The sequence below is a fragment of the Monomorium pharaonis genome, chromosome 10 (assembly GCF_013373865.1).
Source record: "Monomorium pharaonis isolate MP-MQ-018 chromosome 10, ASM1337386v2, whole genome shotgun sequence".
NCBI lineage: Eukaryota > Metazoa > Arthropoda > Insecta > Hymenoptera > Formicidae > Monomorium > Monomorium pharaonis.
The window spans coordinates 14,695,271-14,712,875 of record NC_050476.1 but is presented as its reverse complement, the minus strand read 5'-3'; the positions used below and the strand labels follow the sequence as shown (position 1 = coordinate 14,712,875).

At 32.0% G+C, this 17,605-nt stretch overlaps 1 protein-coding gene and 1 long non-coding RNA gene across 2 annotated transcripts in view; both read right to left on the bottom strand.

The window, feature by feature from the left end:
• Positions 1–17,605, bottom strand: part of LOC105836115 (protein AATF) — a 37,430-nt gene that overhangs the window by 12,173 nt on the left and 7,652 nt on the right. Inside the window, exon 2 of the mRNA XM_012679937.3 lies at positions 13,942–14,183. Coding sequence (XP_012535391.1) covers positions 13,942–14,183 — 242 coding nt within the window. The remainder of the gene's footprint in view (positions 1–13,941; positions 14,184–17,605) is intronic.
• On the bottom strand, positions 14,998–17,595 carry LOC114255122. The gene is made up of 2 exons (XR_003626408.1): positions 16,590–17,595; positions 14,998–16,228 (listed from the first exon to the last, which is right to left on the bottom strand). It is a non-coding gene; the product is annotated as an uncharacterized LOC114255122 (long non-coding RNA).

Here is a 17,605-nt window from a genome sequence, read left to right as displayed (position 1 = left end):
AAATGAAGGATAGATGTCATTTCTTATAATTTTTGAGTATTGTTAATATGACACATTGTTTCAATAATATATATTCTTATCTTAATTATCTAATATCTAATATTAATAATATAGTCTTAATCTCCACTTTCTTTATGTTCCAATGTTTCAATTTGTGTCTCTTAGAGGTTTTATTTATACGCTTTTAACACTCTCATTATATAGATTCACTGTTCCATTACACTTGATTTATGCTCCATAATTAGTAACGCTTCCTAACCAGGAGTCTAATATTTTTTAAAATAATATTTTAAACTTTTTAAATGTGAAATAATTACTACATAAACATTAAATAAATGTTACGTAAATATTATTTTAAACAATTTATTAAAATGTCAAGTTAATATTATAAAAACATCAATTAAATTTTATATAAAGATTTGTCCTAAATCATTATTTTAAATGATTAATTATTGTAACATAAATATTAAATCACTATTAAATCAATATTTTTTAAAATATTTTAAACGATTTTTTAAATGTAAAATAAAAATTACATAAATATTAAATAAATATTACTTAAATAATTTAAGAAAATTATTTTTAATAAAAAATTAATAATTCATAAATATTAAATAAACGTTAAATAAACGTTTTATAAATATTTTTTTAAATTAATTCTTTGAAATAAATAATTAATGTAAAACAAATGTTTAATAAATATTAAATAAATATTATTTATACAATAAACGTTAATAATATAAAAATAATAAAAAATAAATATTTAAAGAAAGTTAAAAAAATATTGTGTGCTTCTTGGGTATTTGCACTTAAAATTGTATGTTCTAATTCATTGCGTTTTCTCAAATTTTTTGGAATTATTTTTCTAACCTAAAAACCAAAAAAATATATTTTTTGTAATTTTTTTACATCCAATTTTAAAATTGCTTGATTTTATTATTATTTGCATTAAAAATGTTTTATTAATGTCGATTATTAAAAGATTCTCCTATACGGACAAGCACAAATATATTGGCGCATCTATTTTATTTATTAAAAACAATTTCCTGTTATAAGTAAGAGTAATTTCACACATTTTAAAATATTATATGCTATTAGAAACTTAATATAGTTATAGTTAACAGAAAAATATATGCATAAAATTAATGTAAACGTAAAGTTCTAATTTTCTTTTCAATATTTGGCTTAAACTAATACTTGTACAATACATATAATTTTCTGCAAATGTACTTAACAAATATTTATATTTTTACTTCCTTGTAAAAAATTAAAAACGATAAAAATAAAATATGGTCAAAAAATCTCAGATAACACAGAAATGAACAGAAATTCCTAAGGAAGTCATTTTAATGAATACTTGGAGAAATAGAAAAATGAATACATAAAGAATTCTTGAGGAATTAGCCACAATGAGTTCACATTGAAGTATTCCTTAAGAGTTCATTGTAATGAATACCTCGCGATTTATTATTTGAAATATTTAGAGTATTCATAGAGAAGTCATTTTAAAGAATATTTGGCAAAGTAGAAAAATGAATACATAAAGAATTCTTGAGAAATTAGCCACAATAAGTTCACATTGAAGTATTCCTTAAGAGTTAATTGCAATGAATACCTCGCGATTTATTATTTGAAATATTTAGAGTATTCATAGAGAAGTCATTTTAAAGAATACTTGGCGAAGTAGAAAAATGAATACATAAAGAATTCTTGAGGAATTAGAGTTCACATTGAAGTATTTCTTAAAAGTTCATTGCAATAAATACGTCGTGATTTATTATTTGGAACACTTTGAGTATTCATCAGAAATTACTCGAGTGTTTGGATAATCTCAATTACATTTTTATAATTATATATCGCTTAATAAATTCTAATTTATACTTTTATACACGAAATGCGCTATATATAATTAACAAAACAATATATTAACAAATATGTATGCATAAACAAAAAGTGTTTATGGATCATTACGGAGCGTACGGTCTTCGAAGTCAAGCAACATTGGCGATGGTTAACACTTGGATGGGTGACCGTTTTTTCAGGTACAGAAATTAAACATGCTTTAACAGGTACGACTATGGCTTGGCTGAAACATGGTATAATCTTCTTTCTCTTACAAAATTAATTAGAATTTTTTATTTTTTAAATTTTTCTGAGAAACGTTCCAATATTATAAAAATCGGAACATTTATCAGAAATCTTGAAAATAAATTTTTTAATTTCGTTTGAGATATCTACTTGGAGAAGTCCTAATGAATACCTTAAGAAGTTCTGAGGAATTCCAACAAGTAATTCTATATGAATACTTTAAGAAGTTCTGAGGAATTCTAACAAATAATTCTATATGAATATTTTAAGAAGTCCTGAGGAATTCGAATCATGGTGCATGTAACTTCCTATGTTATTTTTAAAGTATTCTTCTATGAATTCCTCAGGAATTACTGTTCAGAAAAGAAGACTACTTTATGAATTCTTTAAGAAGACACTGTGTTATCTGGGATAAGTTGACTGATTTAAAATATATGTGTGCAATACATTCTGCAATTTCAGGTTATGTGAAACTCCAAACAATATAAAAATATTCTAAAAAGAGCAAAATATTAAAATATTAGATTTTCAAAAAAGCAGTGTTTTTAGGATCAAAAATTGAAAAAATGTAAACAATACTTTTTTTGCATTTTTAAGTTAGATTAACCATCCCAAAAATCTGAAAATATTAAAAAAAGACAATATATTAGAATATGCAATTTTTAGTGCAAATAATAATGAAAGCAACATTTTCAGAATTGGATATAAAAAAAATTACAAAAAATACTTTTTTTTTATTTTTAAGTTAGGAAAATAATTCCAAAAAATTTGAAAAAACGCAATGAATTAAAACATACAATTTTTAGTGCAAATAGTAGAAAAAGAAAATATTTTTAGGGTCAAAAATATGAAAAAAATGTTTAAAAAGACTTTTTTTTCCATTTTTAGATTAGGATAAACAATTCCAAAAAATCTAAAAAAATTTAAGAAAAACTTAGTATATTGAAATACGTAATTTTCTTACAAATAATAAAATTAAAAAAATTTTCATAGTGTTAAAATGGCGAAAAAGTACCACAAAAATGGTTTTTTGCAAGTTTAAACTTGACCCACCGCTTTTAAAAATATGAAAAAAATATGAAAAATGAGCATTTTTGAGACACGCATTTTGCATGTAGATTCGTACCTGCAACGAACTGCGTTTAGAAGTTACAACGTTTTAAAATTTAAAAACATTTTTTTAGGTTAGAGTTATATTTTAAGAATCTATTATCAATTTTTTTATTTGTACGAAAAAGTATATTTTTTTAAAGATATAAACATTCACTATTTTTCGATCTGACGGTTAATACCGTAAAATTGAAATCATCGAAATATTTGTGAATAAAACAACAACAATTATTGTTTTCATAATTATTTATTGTTTATTTAACTCAAATATAAAGAAATGAAAGTTCAACTGTCCACTTTTCCGTGTATTCACTTTTCTGAAAACATACACAGAAAAAAAGAGAATATTTTTGTTAAATCAAAAAGATTTACTTGAATGAAGATTTATTTCAAAATTTTATATAGTTTAACCAAGAAAATAATGTTCTTGTTATTTAAGAATAATTTTCTTGAATGGAAAAGGAAAAATATTGGATAAAAAATACTACATGTTTAAATCAAAGATTGTAATTTTTTTAGAATAAAATTATCAAAACAATTATATCATATTTTTAAAATAATAATGTTTATAGTATTGAAATAAGACTATAATATTTTGAAATTCAAGATTTTCAAATTCTTTTAAGAAAATTATATATTGTTGCTTATATATGAAACAAAGATCGCGTTAATTTGATACATAAGTTTCAATTTGAGAGTAATTTTTTTCCATGTACCAAAATTAATTTGTCATACACAAAAATATACTTCACTAATGTTCTTTTACTTGGTTTATTAAAAAAAAAGTAATTTATAGTTAAATGCAATCACTTTTACTTACATTTCAAATTTCCGTTCTGCACAATTTTGTAACGTTCGCCGTACACTGGGTGTATCACACCCGGAATCAAACTTCCGTTCACGCTGCTGCAGGCACTAAGCGAGTAATAACCGGATAAAGCACGCATAAGATAAAAGGGACACCTACCTTTTTTTCTCTCCCATGTTCCATCTCCCCACTACTACTCGTTATAAAATGGCGCACGTTTGAAAATCGGCCTGGGTGTGGCTAACCCAGTGTGCGGTCAGAGGGTTAATGTGCCTTGATAGACAAGATTTATGATTGAAATCTCGTTCTTTGCATTGGAATAATAAGACAGACAAAAAAAGTGGTTGGTCCGACGGACTAGACTAGTCAATCCTTATGTATTTTGACTCGTTGAATTCAAATCCAATGTCAGAATTGCTCATTTCTTCCTAACCTCAAAAAAAATTTTTTTTAATGTTGGTCCGGACAGATTAGTCTATCCTTATGCATTTTAACCCACTAAATCCAAATCCAAGGTCAGAATTACTGAATTGGCTCATTTTTTTTAACCTCAAAAAAACCTTGTAAAAGCAGTTTGGATCACAAATGTATAATCCAGAGCGTGCAGGCTTGCATAACCACATTACTTGAAATGAGGAAAGTTCAATACGTATGACAAGTCTGAGTTTCTGTGAATGAAAAGCGTAGAAAATTTACTCCCTTTTTCTATTGTATAATTAACTCTTTTATTTTTCAAGGTTTTGTGCAATGGCTTTCTCTTACATTTCTCGAAGACATCTCGTTTAAGCGTCCAGCAGAAATCAACCATCATGTTCACATCCCACGTGCCTTGATATCGATTCTCCATCTCCTTGATGTCCTAATGAAATCTTTCTTCCTGTTCTTCAGCATAATCACCTAGATTTTCTGAGAAGTAGTCGATATGAGAATCCAAGAAATACAACTTAAGATTCATTAAAGCAACCTAATTTTCTATAGTTCTCCATCATTTCCGCCATCCTTTGTCTGTAATCTTGACCTTTGTGGTTTTCTAGAAAATTTTCTGTGACACCTTTAAAACTCAGCCATGTTGCTCTTTCATCTTCATTCATTTTGGTGACAAAATTGTCGTCTCTCAACATTTTACGTATTTGAAGTCCATCAAAAATTCCTTCTTGCAATTTTGCATCAAAGATGTTGGAAAATTTTTCTTGTAAATACTAGCATTCGCATTTTTTATTCAGACCTTTTACCCATTGTTTCACGAGTCCTAATTTGATATGAAGAAGTGGAAAAAGAACTTTTGAAGGCTCAACTAACGGTTCATTTATGATGCTTTTAGACTTAGGTTGCAAAGGCGTCCTTGTCGGCCATTCTTCTTATGTAACGGTTCGTTCGATCTCTACTATCCCATTCACATAAGAAGCACAGATTTTTTGTGTAACCTGATTGTTGACCCAATAATACAATGAGAATTATTAGATGTCATCTATGTTCTGTGTATTTAATTTTTTTCAAGAACTGTTTTTAGGTTTGTGTACTCTTCTTTTATCACTATTGAGTGCGCTACAGGAATGAAGGCATATACATTAGTATTGTAGCAACCTGCTTTCAAGCTTCTCTTAGAAGAATCGATGAATAGTCTCCATTCATCAGACTTATAACATCCAGGTTTCAGAGTGTTCATTAATCCAAACCTTTAAGAATAAATGAGTTGTATATAATAGAAAAAGGGAGTGAATTTTTTACGCTATTTATTCACAAAAGCTCAAACTTATCACACGTATTGAATTTTCCCCATTTCAAGTAATGTGGTTACGCAAGCCTGCACGCTCTGAATTTTCCTTTTGTGATCCAAACTGCTTTTACAAGGTTTTTTTGAGGTTAGGAAAAAATAAGCCAATTCAGCAATTCTGAATTTGGATTCAGCGGGTCAAAATACTTAAAAATAGACTAGTCTAGTCGGCCGGAACAAGATTAAAAAAAAAAAATGTTTTTGAGATTAAGAAAAAATAATCCAATTCAGCAATTTTTATTTTAAATTTGGATTCAGCAAGTCAAAATACATAAGGATAGACTAATCTGGTCCGCCGGATTAACATTAAAAAAAAATTTTTTTTAGGTTAACAAAAAATGAGCCAATTCAGCAATTCTGACCTTGAATTTGAATTCAGCGGATTAAAATACATAAAGATTGACTAGTCTGGTCCGCCGGACCAACATTAAAAAAAATTTTTTTGAGGTTAAAAAATATGAGCTAACTTTGCAATTCTGACCTTGGATTCGGATCCAGCGGGTCAAAATACATAAGGATTGACTAGTTTAGTCCGCCGGACCAACCACTTTTTTTATGTGTCCCTGTGTTGTCAGTCAAGAAACGAAATCTTCATAAAAGAGCATGTATCTTATGTGCTTGTTGTAACTATAAATAAACTAATTTTTTTTTAAAATTCATGTTGTTTCAGCCAATTATTTATAGAATGTTAACAGCCGGAGAACAATTCATTACCGAGTAAAGCTGCCAAATTCTGAGCCTGCTATGTTCCCAAATGTACCAAAATTGTAAGCAAAAGTTGAAATTACATTGTAACATCAGATTTATCATCAACAGTGCAGCAACGGATTGATACCACAAACTGAGATCAGATTTGTCGATATATCATATCAAATATATCATATTATAATTTATTCTCTTACATATAAATATATAAAACGTTTTTTACCTTGTTCATCTCTATGTACTTAATATTCAGTTGTAGTTTTTTAACATTTATTTCAATTACATGTCACAATTTACTTACACAATATTTATTATTTTTAACGCGCGTATGTCAAAACGTCTTCGCACATTCGCGAATTTACTACTTCAACAGTATTACCATCCTGTAGAAATTGAAATTGTATTGCCTAGGTCATATATTGACCGCCCTGATAACTCTGACATCGGTTCATCTAATGCTAAGGACCCCTGCATAGACTTCTGCATAACACAAAATGCATAATGCATAAGAGAATCAATCAATCAGAGTCGTCTATTTCCCTTTCCAGGAGAGAAATAAAGACCTCTGATTGGTTAATTCTCTTATGCATTATGCATTTTGTGTTATGCAAAAATCTGTACGACTGCTCTAAGACTCCATGTATGTGGTGAGCTCCGGCAAACGCATGCGGTGACCAAAAGAATGCAAGCGCTTGCCGTGACTTGACGGAATCCGACCCGTGCCTGGTCACCGCATACATGGAATCTTAGCATACGAGCTGTCACACACAAAATGACATACGTTGCATAAGCATAGCATAAGACCGTTGAACCAATCAGTTCCCACCATAAAGTCGCCATATTAATATACATAAGATGCTTATTGGCCTAGACTCTAAGCCTTAAAGCTCTTATGCTATGCATAAGAAATTGGCCCCTAACTAATTACGTTGAACAACTTTATAAACAAATCTGCGTTTCAAAACCTATTAAAAAATAAAAAGTGTAACTTTTTAGTAATTAACTGTATGATAAATGATAAGTTAAGTATCAAAAATTTTGATAATTTTAAATTTGAATTTTATTTTTAATATTTATTTTTATAGAAAAGAAATAATAAATGTTAATTTTTATTTTATTTTGTTTATAATTTAAAAAATTTAAATATTTTTCTTATTTTCATTTATATACATAATCCCGGAACTAGTCCCAGGATTCAAGGATTGAGTAGAAAAAATCCTGAAATCCCAGGATAGCTAAATCATCTCGGGATTGGAAACTCTAGTGATAACTGAGGGTTAAGGACTAGAATGACTAATTTCCAATTTTAACTAATTTTATGACTTAAGTCTTTGGTAACGTTCAATAATTGCCTTGTGTCTCAAGTCTTAATCCCTTGAGTATTAGGCAAGAGAAATGCTTGTGTGCCAAAAATATTATCAGTGACATTGATTTGGAATTTTAAATTTAAATTCATGATCAGCACCTCAACAAATCCTAAAAAAGTGACTTATATTCCTAAGTTTAGAAATATAAAGTAAGTCGCTTTCCGAAGTTCGTTGAGGTGCTAATCACAAATTTAAGATTCCAAAATTCAAAATAGTCGACTGAATATGGCTGACCAAATATTCAAAAATTTCGATTCACGTGTAACAAAAAATAAATTTTATTTACATTATATTCGCCATTTTGAATTTTAGAAAAACTTCCAAATACTAATTTTTTCGAAACTTGAAAAAATTATTTAAATTTTTATCCGTAATATTAGATTCGTGATTTTCAATTTTCAAAATTTGATATAAACTACTGGACCAAATTAAAGGAACAAAAGTTTGAAATAGCGCCAAGTTCATAAAAGTTGAGCAAAAAATCTAAATTTTTTATATTATGTAGCCCGAAGTGCCGACTTATCCTGCAAAGTCTTCCCGTTGTAGGTCTAGTAATTTCGGAATTACGTCCCACAAAGCAACTTCCTGTCAAAAACGAAAGTTACAAGGTTGCAGTTTGTAGGGCACAGGACAATCTGATGCGGAAATTGGCTTGGAAAAATTCGGAAATGGGCTAAGTCGGTTCTGTAAGTGTCCCTGGTTCTCCCTGACACCTTCATCTCTTTTCAACCATGATTCGCAATCCTTTCATTCTAACAGTGAAAACAGCGTTTTGCGTTCCGTCCATCTGAGGACAACTTTTTAGCACCGTTCGACTTTAACCCTCTGCCTACACATGGGGTTACGGTAACCCCAGTCAATTTTGAAATGTTCGCTACTTAAAAGTATTTAGCAAGGAGATGCTGAAACCGGGGGAAGGGGAGGAGTTTGAACTGTGCTCTACTTATTCCTCTTTGGGCGTTGTGAATGTTCTGAAAGCAACAGAAGTAGGAGCATCGAAAGTGTGTGTTGAGGTTACAGTTACACCGTGTGTAGGGAACGTAACAAAAAAATGAAAAAGTGCCAAATTTAAAGGGTACGTAAAGTTATTTTTTTGTTCATTACGTATCATTTACGCATACAGTACTTATATATATTACCAATGTCGCGATCACTTTGCAAAAATATGCTGCAATTGTAGCATTACAAATTAAAAATTTTTTCTATAACAAATAAAATCTTTTGTAATAAATATTTTTTATATTAATAATAATGTTTTTGTGTATTAATAATTATGTTTTTTAAATAAATATTACTATTTTCTTTTACTATTGTGTTTAAACTACATTCATTTTTTACTAAATTCACATTACGAAATAAATATATTTTTCGAACAGAATAAAAAAATTGACGATAGATTTTTAAAGTACAACTCTTCCCCTTTCCATTGATCACCATTTTAATTACTTTATCTATTTTTTTCTAATAAATACGGGGGTTTAAAAAAAGGCAAATTTTTACAAAAATTTTTCATTTCTTTCTCATTCTTTTCAAAAAATCTCTTTTCTTTTAATATCTTCGACTTTTCAGCCAAGACCATCATAATTCTGAGATTTTTTCCTTTCGATTAAAAAAAAAGAAATTAAAATTGATTACATACATTTGGAGATATAAGTCAATAAAATTTTGGGGTTAGCGTAACCCCTGTGTGTAGGAATCGGGAGAAAAATAAGGTGTGTAGGCAGAGGGTTAAAACCCTTAAATGTCGAAGGTCTTATTCTTCCATAATCTCTATCACCCCGTGAAAGTGAATTGAACAACCATCCCTAGTACTAATCAACCCTCGCGGGTGTCTCCATGCGTCCGGAAAATTCGGAAATGGGCTGAACAGCACCCGTAAAGGTCTCTGGTATTCCTTTCTGACTACGTATGAAATCCATTCTTTTCATCTCTACTTGCTATTCTTTTAAGAGTCGCGGTTGCGCCAGGCTCCAGATGATCATTTTAAAGCATGACTTGTATTCAAGACCAAAAAATTCTTGTTCTCTCTCCAGCCATCTTTTCATCCTTTCTTTGTATTAGGTTTCTTTTCCTCTCTAAATTTTCCATACGTGTATCTTTCTTTGCTTTCATGCCTCTTTCTCAGCCATGTCAGCTGGCTCTTCGTCTGCGTCCTTTCTGTTCTTAATTGCCCTTTTCATTTCCCTTGAAAAACGCATTACTTTTCGTGTACTCTCTCACATCTCTGTCATATTTTTTTGTTTTTTATGTTGTTTATGGGACAGAAAAACTTTGTTAAAGCAAAACAAAAAAATTGTCAACACAAATTTATTGCTCTAAGGCAATGCGTCTGTACAAAAAACAAAGCAAATGAAAAACAAAACATGACTCACAAAACATGCCGCCAGTAAGAAAGAGAGCTTTCGGTGGACAAAAGCATTAAAATTTTATTTGTTTTTAACTTCGTCGTAATCATCTGTTTTATTTTTGTTTCCATTTTATTCAGTTTCATTATTTTCTTGTTTCGTGAGTCATGTTTTGTTTTTCATTTGCTTTGTTTTTTGTACAGACGTATTGCCTTAAACCCTAAGGCTTAAAGGACTTAAAGCAATAAATTTGTGTTCACAATTTATATTTTGCTTTAACAATGTTTTACTATCCCATAAACATAAAAAAACAAAAAATATGGAAATGTAAAAGAGTACGCGGAAAAATAACAAGTTTTTTAAGGGAAATGAAACGGCCAATCAAGAACAAAAAAAACGCAGACTAAGAGTCAGCTAAAAAAGGCATAAAAGCAAAAAAAATACACATATGGAAAATCTAGGGAGGAAAAAAACCTAACCTAACACAAAAAGAAAATAAAAACAAAATGGCTGGAAAAAGAACAAGGATTTTTTTAATCTCAAGTACAAGTCATGCCCTGAAGCGATCACCTGTAGCCTGGCGCGACAGCGATTCGCTGTCTGATTAAAGTAGCAAGTAGAAGTTAAAAGGGGTGGATTTCATGCGTGGTCAGGGAAGAATGCCAGAGACCTCTACGGGTGCGATTTAGTAGCCCATTTACAAATTTTCCAGACGCATGAAGGCACCTGCGAAGACTAATTAGTAATAAGGGTAATTGTTCAACCCACCCTCGTAGGATAGTAGGGGTCATAGAAAGATGGAACCTTCGACATTTAACGGTTTTAAAGCCGAGCGGTGCTAGAGAGTTGTCCTCGGATAAACAAACGCGACGCAAAACGCTGTCTCCACTATTAGAACAAAGACATTGCAAATCAGAATTGAAAAGGGATGAGGGTGTCAGGGCGCATCAGGGACATTCTAAGCGACACATACAGAATCGGCTTAACCCATTTCCGAATGTTACCATGCCGTTTTCCGCATCAAATTGCCCTTACCTTCCAAACTGCAACCTTGTAACTTTCGTTTTTGATGGGGAGTTGCTTCGAAAAGTGTAACTCCGAAACCACTAGATCCACAGCAGGTAGACTTTGCAGGGGTCAAGTCGACACTTCGGGTTACATTATATAAAAAATTCAGATTTTTTGCTCAACTTTTATGAACTTGGCACTATTTCAAACTTTTATTCCTTTAATTTTGTCCAGTAGTTTATAATCAGTAACCTCAAAAACCCTTAATTACAAAAGGAATTTTTAGGAATTCGTCACATAAAAAAGTTTATGCATACAAAGCAAAAATAGTCAAAATTCAGTCAGTCATTTTAAATTTTTAAATCTTGACTTAAAATTAATATTCAGCGACCCTCAAAATATTAAAGTATGCATTATCAGTTGAATTGGTGCACTGCACAATGATGTTATGAAATATGCTGATTTTTTCATTACGAGGCACTTTTGTTTGGGCGAATTTTTCCGTCGTTGACACTCAAGGGGTTAAGGATGTATCGGACTGAAGTTCAAAATGGTACAAAATTACTAAAAATTTGTGAAATTGTTCTTTAGTTTCCCTATTGTACTGCAAAAAATTGAAAACGCATCCACTAAACGGTTGCTGAGTTATAACTATTTTAATTTTCACTGATTTTACATGGTATCCTTTTCTATCTTATGGAAAAAGACGATCTTGACGGATAAAACAGCTAAAAAAATATAGAAGAAATAGTACCAGTGTTTTGTATTTTTTTTGTACATCTAGTATATGAATAGATAAAAATATCTGCCAAGTTTCCGTTTTAAAGAAATAAAATATAACTTAAGATAATTGTGCATTTTCACTGTCAAAAGTTTAAACTCATAAGTAAAAAAAATCGCAAATACGTGAAAAATACCTTTGTAAGAGTAAAAATAAGACTCCAACTATTGTTCAAATTTCTTACATCTAGATTTATTATGCGTTAGGCGTAGATATTTAAGTATTTCAAATTTCATGCACTTTTGTCTAAGATTATATGTCCGATACACCCTTAAGCTAAAAAGCGACTCTGTAGTGAGAAACACAACCTAGCAGTAACCGAGAGGCTGTAACGGACTACAACTTTCCACGAGGAATAACGATCTTTCCGGCGACGGCGTTCAGGCTAGCGATCACGTAGTTACACCATTGGTACGGGGACAACAGCTTTGGAAGCCCAAACACAGTACTTACAAAACACCTGTAGCAGTGTTGCCTGTGTTGCTCGAGTTGGTTTCCAACTCTGGTCTATTCGCAACTACCGCCGTGTATAATCCCTCAGGTCGTCCCTGCGGCGTTCTTGAATCGGCGTTATGCACGCCCGGGTTAACCTTAGCGTCACCCTCGCAACACTTGGGTACACATCTTCGGGTCGTCGACACCCTCAAGTTATCAGTGTTCCAATAAGAGTCGACCTTACCGTCGTCCTTGATCAAGGCGGTATCATCTCAGGCCATCCTCTACGACGCCCCCCCCCCGTATTCTGGTACGAATTTTCTTTTGTTTCAGATAAACTAAGCCTCCCGCCCCCTCCCCTATGGTAGGCAGCATAAATGTACAAGCAACGACGCGAGCGGTGCCTCACCGGGCAGACGGCGACTTCCCGGACTAACGTCAGTAAAGAGACTCTACAACTCCCCTCTCCCGGAACTACCGGACTTTCCCGGCCGACGAACGAATCGTAGAACGCCGAGAGGGGCCATTCGTATTAGATTACGACCGATATACTAACGAGCGTACAATTAGATATTCCGTTGAAAAATATACATAAAACTTCTTGTCATATCTGTTTTGGATTTTCTGATACCAACCAATAAACGAATTCCATACTCAACATTTTTGGTCCTTCGAGTCGGATAATTGCGCGCTAGAACGATCGATTATGAAGGCTATGATTCAACTGCTACAATACCGTTTTCAACTTATTCAGGAAGCGTCGGAATTCGACTTAGAAGATGACGATTCTCCCAAGGCGCAACAGATCCTCGAAAAATAGGCGAATTCCATACTCAACAAAGTTGCAACCCTTTTACGATAAAATCGCCCTAAACCTCACCAGCACGAGAGAACTGTACTTACAATCAGGTAGACTATTTACATCACAACTGAATATTGTTTGTCAAATTATTTGCAAATTATATACGTTTCAATTTTTGAATTGCAACCCCATAACGAAAAAATTGGCCCAAACCTTCCCAACACAAGAGAAAACTGTACTTAAATTCAGGCAGATTATTTATTTCACAACTAAATATCGTCGATTTATGAGCTCGCAAATCTTGATTTTTAAGCTGCAACTCCTTTAGATTTTGGAATGACTGTCGTAAAGGGGTTGCAGCTCAAAAATTAAAACTATATCAGCTTAAAAGCTCATAAATAGCTCATAATTCTCCTCCAATAATCAATTCAATAGCTTAATTTTTAAGTAGTGGGGGGACTAAGTCGACGTCGATTCAGCCCCCCTTCCCCCACAAAAGATGTTAAATTTCTATTCAGAATAAGCTCAAGTTTTAATTTGCGGCATGTAAGAGCTCATAAATAGTTCATAATTTTGCGTCATTCGTTTTTTATTTTTGCATAGTGAGAAAGGGGGCAGCTCAATGGGATCGCACAAAGTCATCCATAAGATTATTGATTTTTTTATATCGTCTTTATATTATATCGATTAATAGTAACCCATCAGTGTATTAACTTACCCAACTCTGCCATATTACAATCGTCTTGCTCCTTCCAATCATATGTACTTTCCAAATTATTTATAGATTCTTCTTTCAAATTTGTGTTTTCGTTGTGGTCTAATTTATTAGTTCTTTGATTCAGCAGGCCACCTATTTCTTCATCTTCAGCATTGTCCTTGGAGACAATGCATTCTCCATTCTTACTAATATTATCATCCTCAATGTATATATCTTTCCTTAAGATTTTTTTACCAGAATATCTGTGTCAATAATATAATAGAAGTTTAATGTTTAAGGTTTAATGTTTTCAAAATTTTATTTATATATTATTTGAATTGATTATTTAGCAAACATAAATAAACAGAAACAGATAAATAAACCAATACTAGATGTTGTTGTATTAAATGTATTATATCAACAATTCAAACAAATAAACGTTTTGATCTGTAATCGAATCATTATCAATATCCAAACAGAAATAATACATAATTAAAGTCAAATCGATTAGATGTAACATTATTCTTTCAGTAATAATTAAAATAAACTGTGTAATTGTCGGAGATAAGAAAGCCCATAACGGATGTCAAAATTTAAAAATCAAAAATGTTGAGGACGGTAAATTTGTTATATACACATTCCATTCTTTGCGTTGTGAAAATGGACTGTAAATATAATCGATTTCTTAGAATTATTTTTTTTTAAATAATACCTTGTAGAACAAGAGAAATACAAAAAATAAAATTAATAAAGTAAACTGGAGCAAGTGCAGCCTCGGGGTAAATGCGCCATCGGCTAGTGTAATGTTGGAGAGAACATGACATAAAGTGTGCTTTAGCTGTATGTTAAGTAAATGCAATCGTGCAAATTTTCATCGCTACAGCGCTCGCCATTGTCAATTAGTAACCTCAGTACAGTAGTAAACAGTCAACACTAAAAAAAACAACTTTGATGTCAAGTTGTGAAAATATGTTGTTTATGGTCGTCATCAGTTAACGTGGAAAGAATAAAAATTCGTAAGTAGTTTTTATCGTTAGCATTGTATCTGTAATTAACAATCCTATTTATGTTTTTTTCTTTTCACTGCATGGTGGCAGTAATAGCCGGAGTCACAAAACCAGGGTAAGTGCGCCATCAAAACAAAATTTTCTTAAGTGTGATCTTTTTCTCTTAATTCTTTTTTTAAATAACCTTATGCCTCTATAAAGTACAATTTAAATGTCATATTGCCAAAGTTTCAATGTTGCATAAAAATTTTCAAACTTGTGGGAAGAGGGTTAACAGAAACTTTAAATTTTCGGAAACTAAATTTTAAATAAATATGCACTTGCCCCAGCTCACATTACTTGCTAATGCTGTATTTAAAACATGTACTCAGGTGGAAAGAAAAACCAGATTTTAGAGACACAAACGTCTTTGGTCTTTGGTGTTAAAAACATGAGTAATAAGTATTGTAGTAGACAAATAAATAAAACTAAGAAGATAAAGAAGGATAAAAAAGAATAAAGTAAGGAAGAGATAGAAAAAGCACTAAAGAATGAAAGAAATTGATCTGGTCAGAATTAAGAAGTTATGTGTGGTCAGGAGGGAGCGTCCCAGATGCGCACAGTAATAAACGGACACAGCAAGTTGAGTGAAACAGACACAGTAACAAATGGACACAGTGCGAAACAAACACAGTAACAAACGGACACAGTGCGAAATGGACACAGACCAAATGCACAGACCAAATGCGCACAGACCAAATGGACACAGTAACAAACGGACTTACCACATGGGTTGTGACTTTTCAGAGCACCCCTACAAAAGGGATAGGTGCGGGAGGGGGGGGGGACAAAGGTCCCCTTGCACCTCCCGTGTGTGTATGCATGCGTACGTGTGTGTGTTGCGCGCGCGCGCAAAGCATTCTGCACCACATGGGTTTGTAACTGTGTTCGTTTCGCACTATGTCCGTTTGGTCTGTGTCCGTTTCGCACTGTATCCATTTGGTCTGTGTCCGTTTCGCACTGTGTCCGTTTGTTACTGTGTTCGTTTCACTCAGCCTGCTGTGTCCGTTTATTACTGTACGTATCTGAGACTCACTCGGTCAGGAAACCGAAAAAAGCGATTTTTGGGGAATTTTTGGGAGAAAACCGAATTGGTTTACTATTACAAATGTTTTTGCTCCTAAAAAAGTAATCTTAAATAATACTTCCTAATTTTTTTGTTGAAAAAGAATAAATATTCATAAAGTTACAGCTCAGCTCTGTAAAGAAAAGTGAAAAAAAAGTTGTCTTGCAGTGACTACTCTAGCTCCTCCTAGTCTTATCTGAAATCAAAAAACCAAAATTATTTCGTTAGTTGGTGAGTATATCTAGTGCTTAATCAAAGGATTTGGAAAAAGATTAAATTTTGAATGTTTTATAAGAGTTTGAAGTTAAAATGTCGAATTTTGCTTAAAAATCGCGATCATTTTTATCTACAAAATCGGTTGTAATTAAAAAAAATAAAAAAGCCACAATTAAGCACCAACTGTTATCATTTAAAAGAAGCATGCAAAATTTTGCTTGAATTGGTGCAATAATTTTTAAGTAACCGTGGTCACTGATTTGAAAAATGCTGTTTCGAGAAAAACGCGTTTAAAGTTTCAAATACTTATAAAACACATATAAAATTTCTTTTCAACTTACACTGAGTCATCTATTCCAGCGCCATAAAGTAAATCTTCAGCTGTAGTTGCAATGTCCAAGACATTGATTTACTGTTGTGTACGGAAAGTTCTTGCCTCACGAGTGCATTGCTGCACTTTCTTCTCGGCTAGGCTTATGCGTGACTCATCTTCTTTCCTAGCATAATCGTGAGCATTTCGGCCGAAAGTCATTCCCATACCACTCAAAATCAATAGTAAAGATGATATTTCTTCATTAAAAAATACAGGCGGCGATGAATGCAACAGTTTTCACTAAACATGTGCCACCATTTTTGAGCTGATCTTCTATATAAGCTGATTATAACTCTCGTTGTTGTTTTAATTAAATCTACCGACACATTTCTCTGATAAAACGTCTTTAGAAATCAAAATAAATACGTTTCATGGCTTTTTCAGCAGCTGCTGTAGTCTTTCTGCTGGATACGGGCGCGCGGAAGGGGGAATAGGTGGAGACTCTTAAGTCTGTATCTTTGCAAATTTTCTTCAGATCAATTTAAAATTTTGAGAGAACAATTTTAAGATGTTTCACTTAAAAAAAAACTTGTTAAGAAAATCGACATTTTTAAGATTACTGATTGCACATAACCCTTTAAGGCTATAATTGCGGTAATGTGTCTAACAAAGAGGTGCCAACATCTGCTAACTGTACTTTCGAATGAGCTATAGTACATTTGAAAGAAGAGGTGAAAAGCGAAAACCGTGTATTGGCTTTTGAGTGAATGGGCCTTAGTTTCTGAAAAAATTGCATTTAAATATGTAAATTTTCGCTTAGTAAGGTAAGTATAATAAAAAGCCACTTTACAGCATGAAGCGCAGTGGCCGTGGGTGCTAGGTGCGCGCTTACCGTTTTATTGCTATCCGTGCGAGTTGTGTTCGAGACCAGTTATGACAATTTTTTTAGTCTGTATCCCAATTAAATTAATTTTCTTTATTTTTTAAATAAACCTTTTTTGCGGTTTTAAAAAATTTTTATAATGTTATTAAATATAATATAAA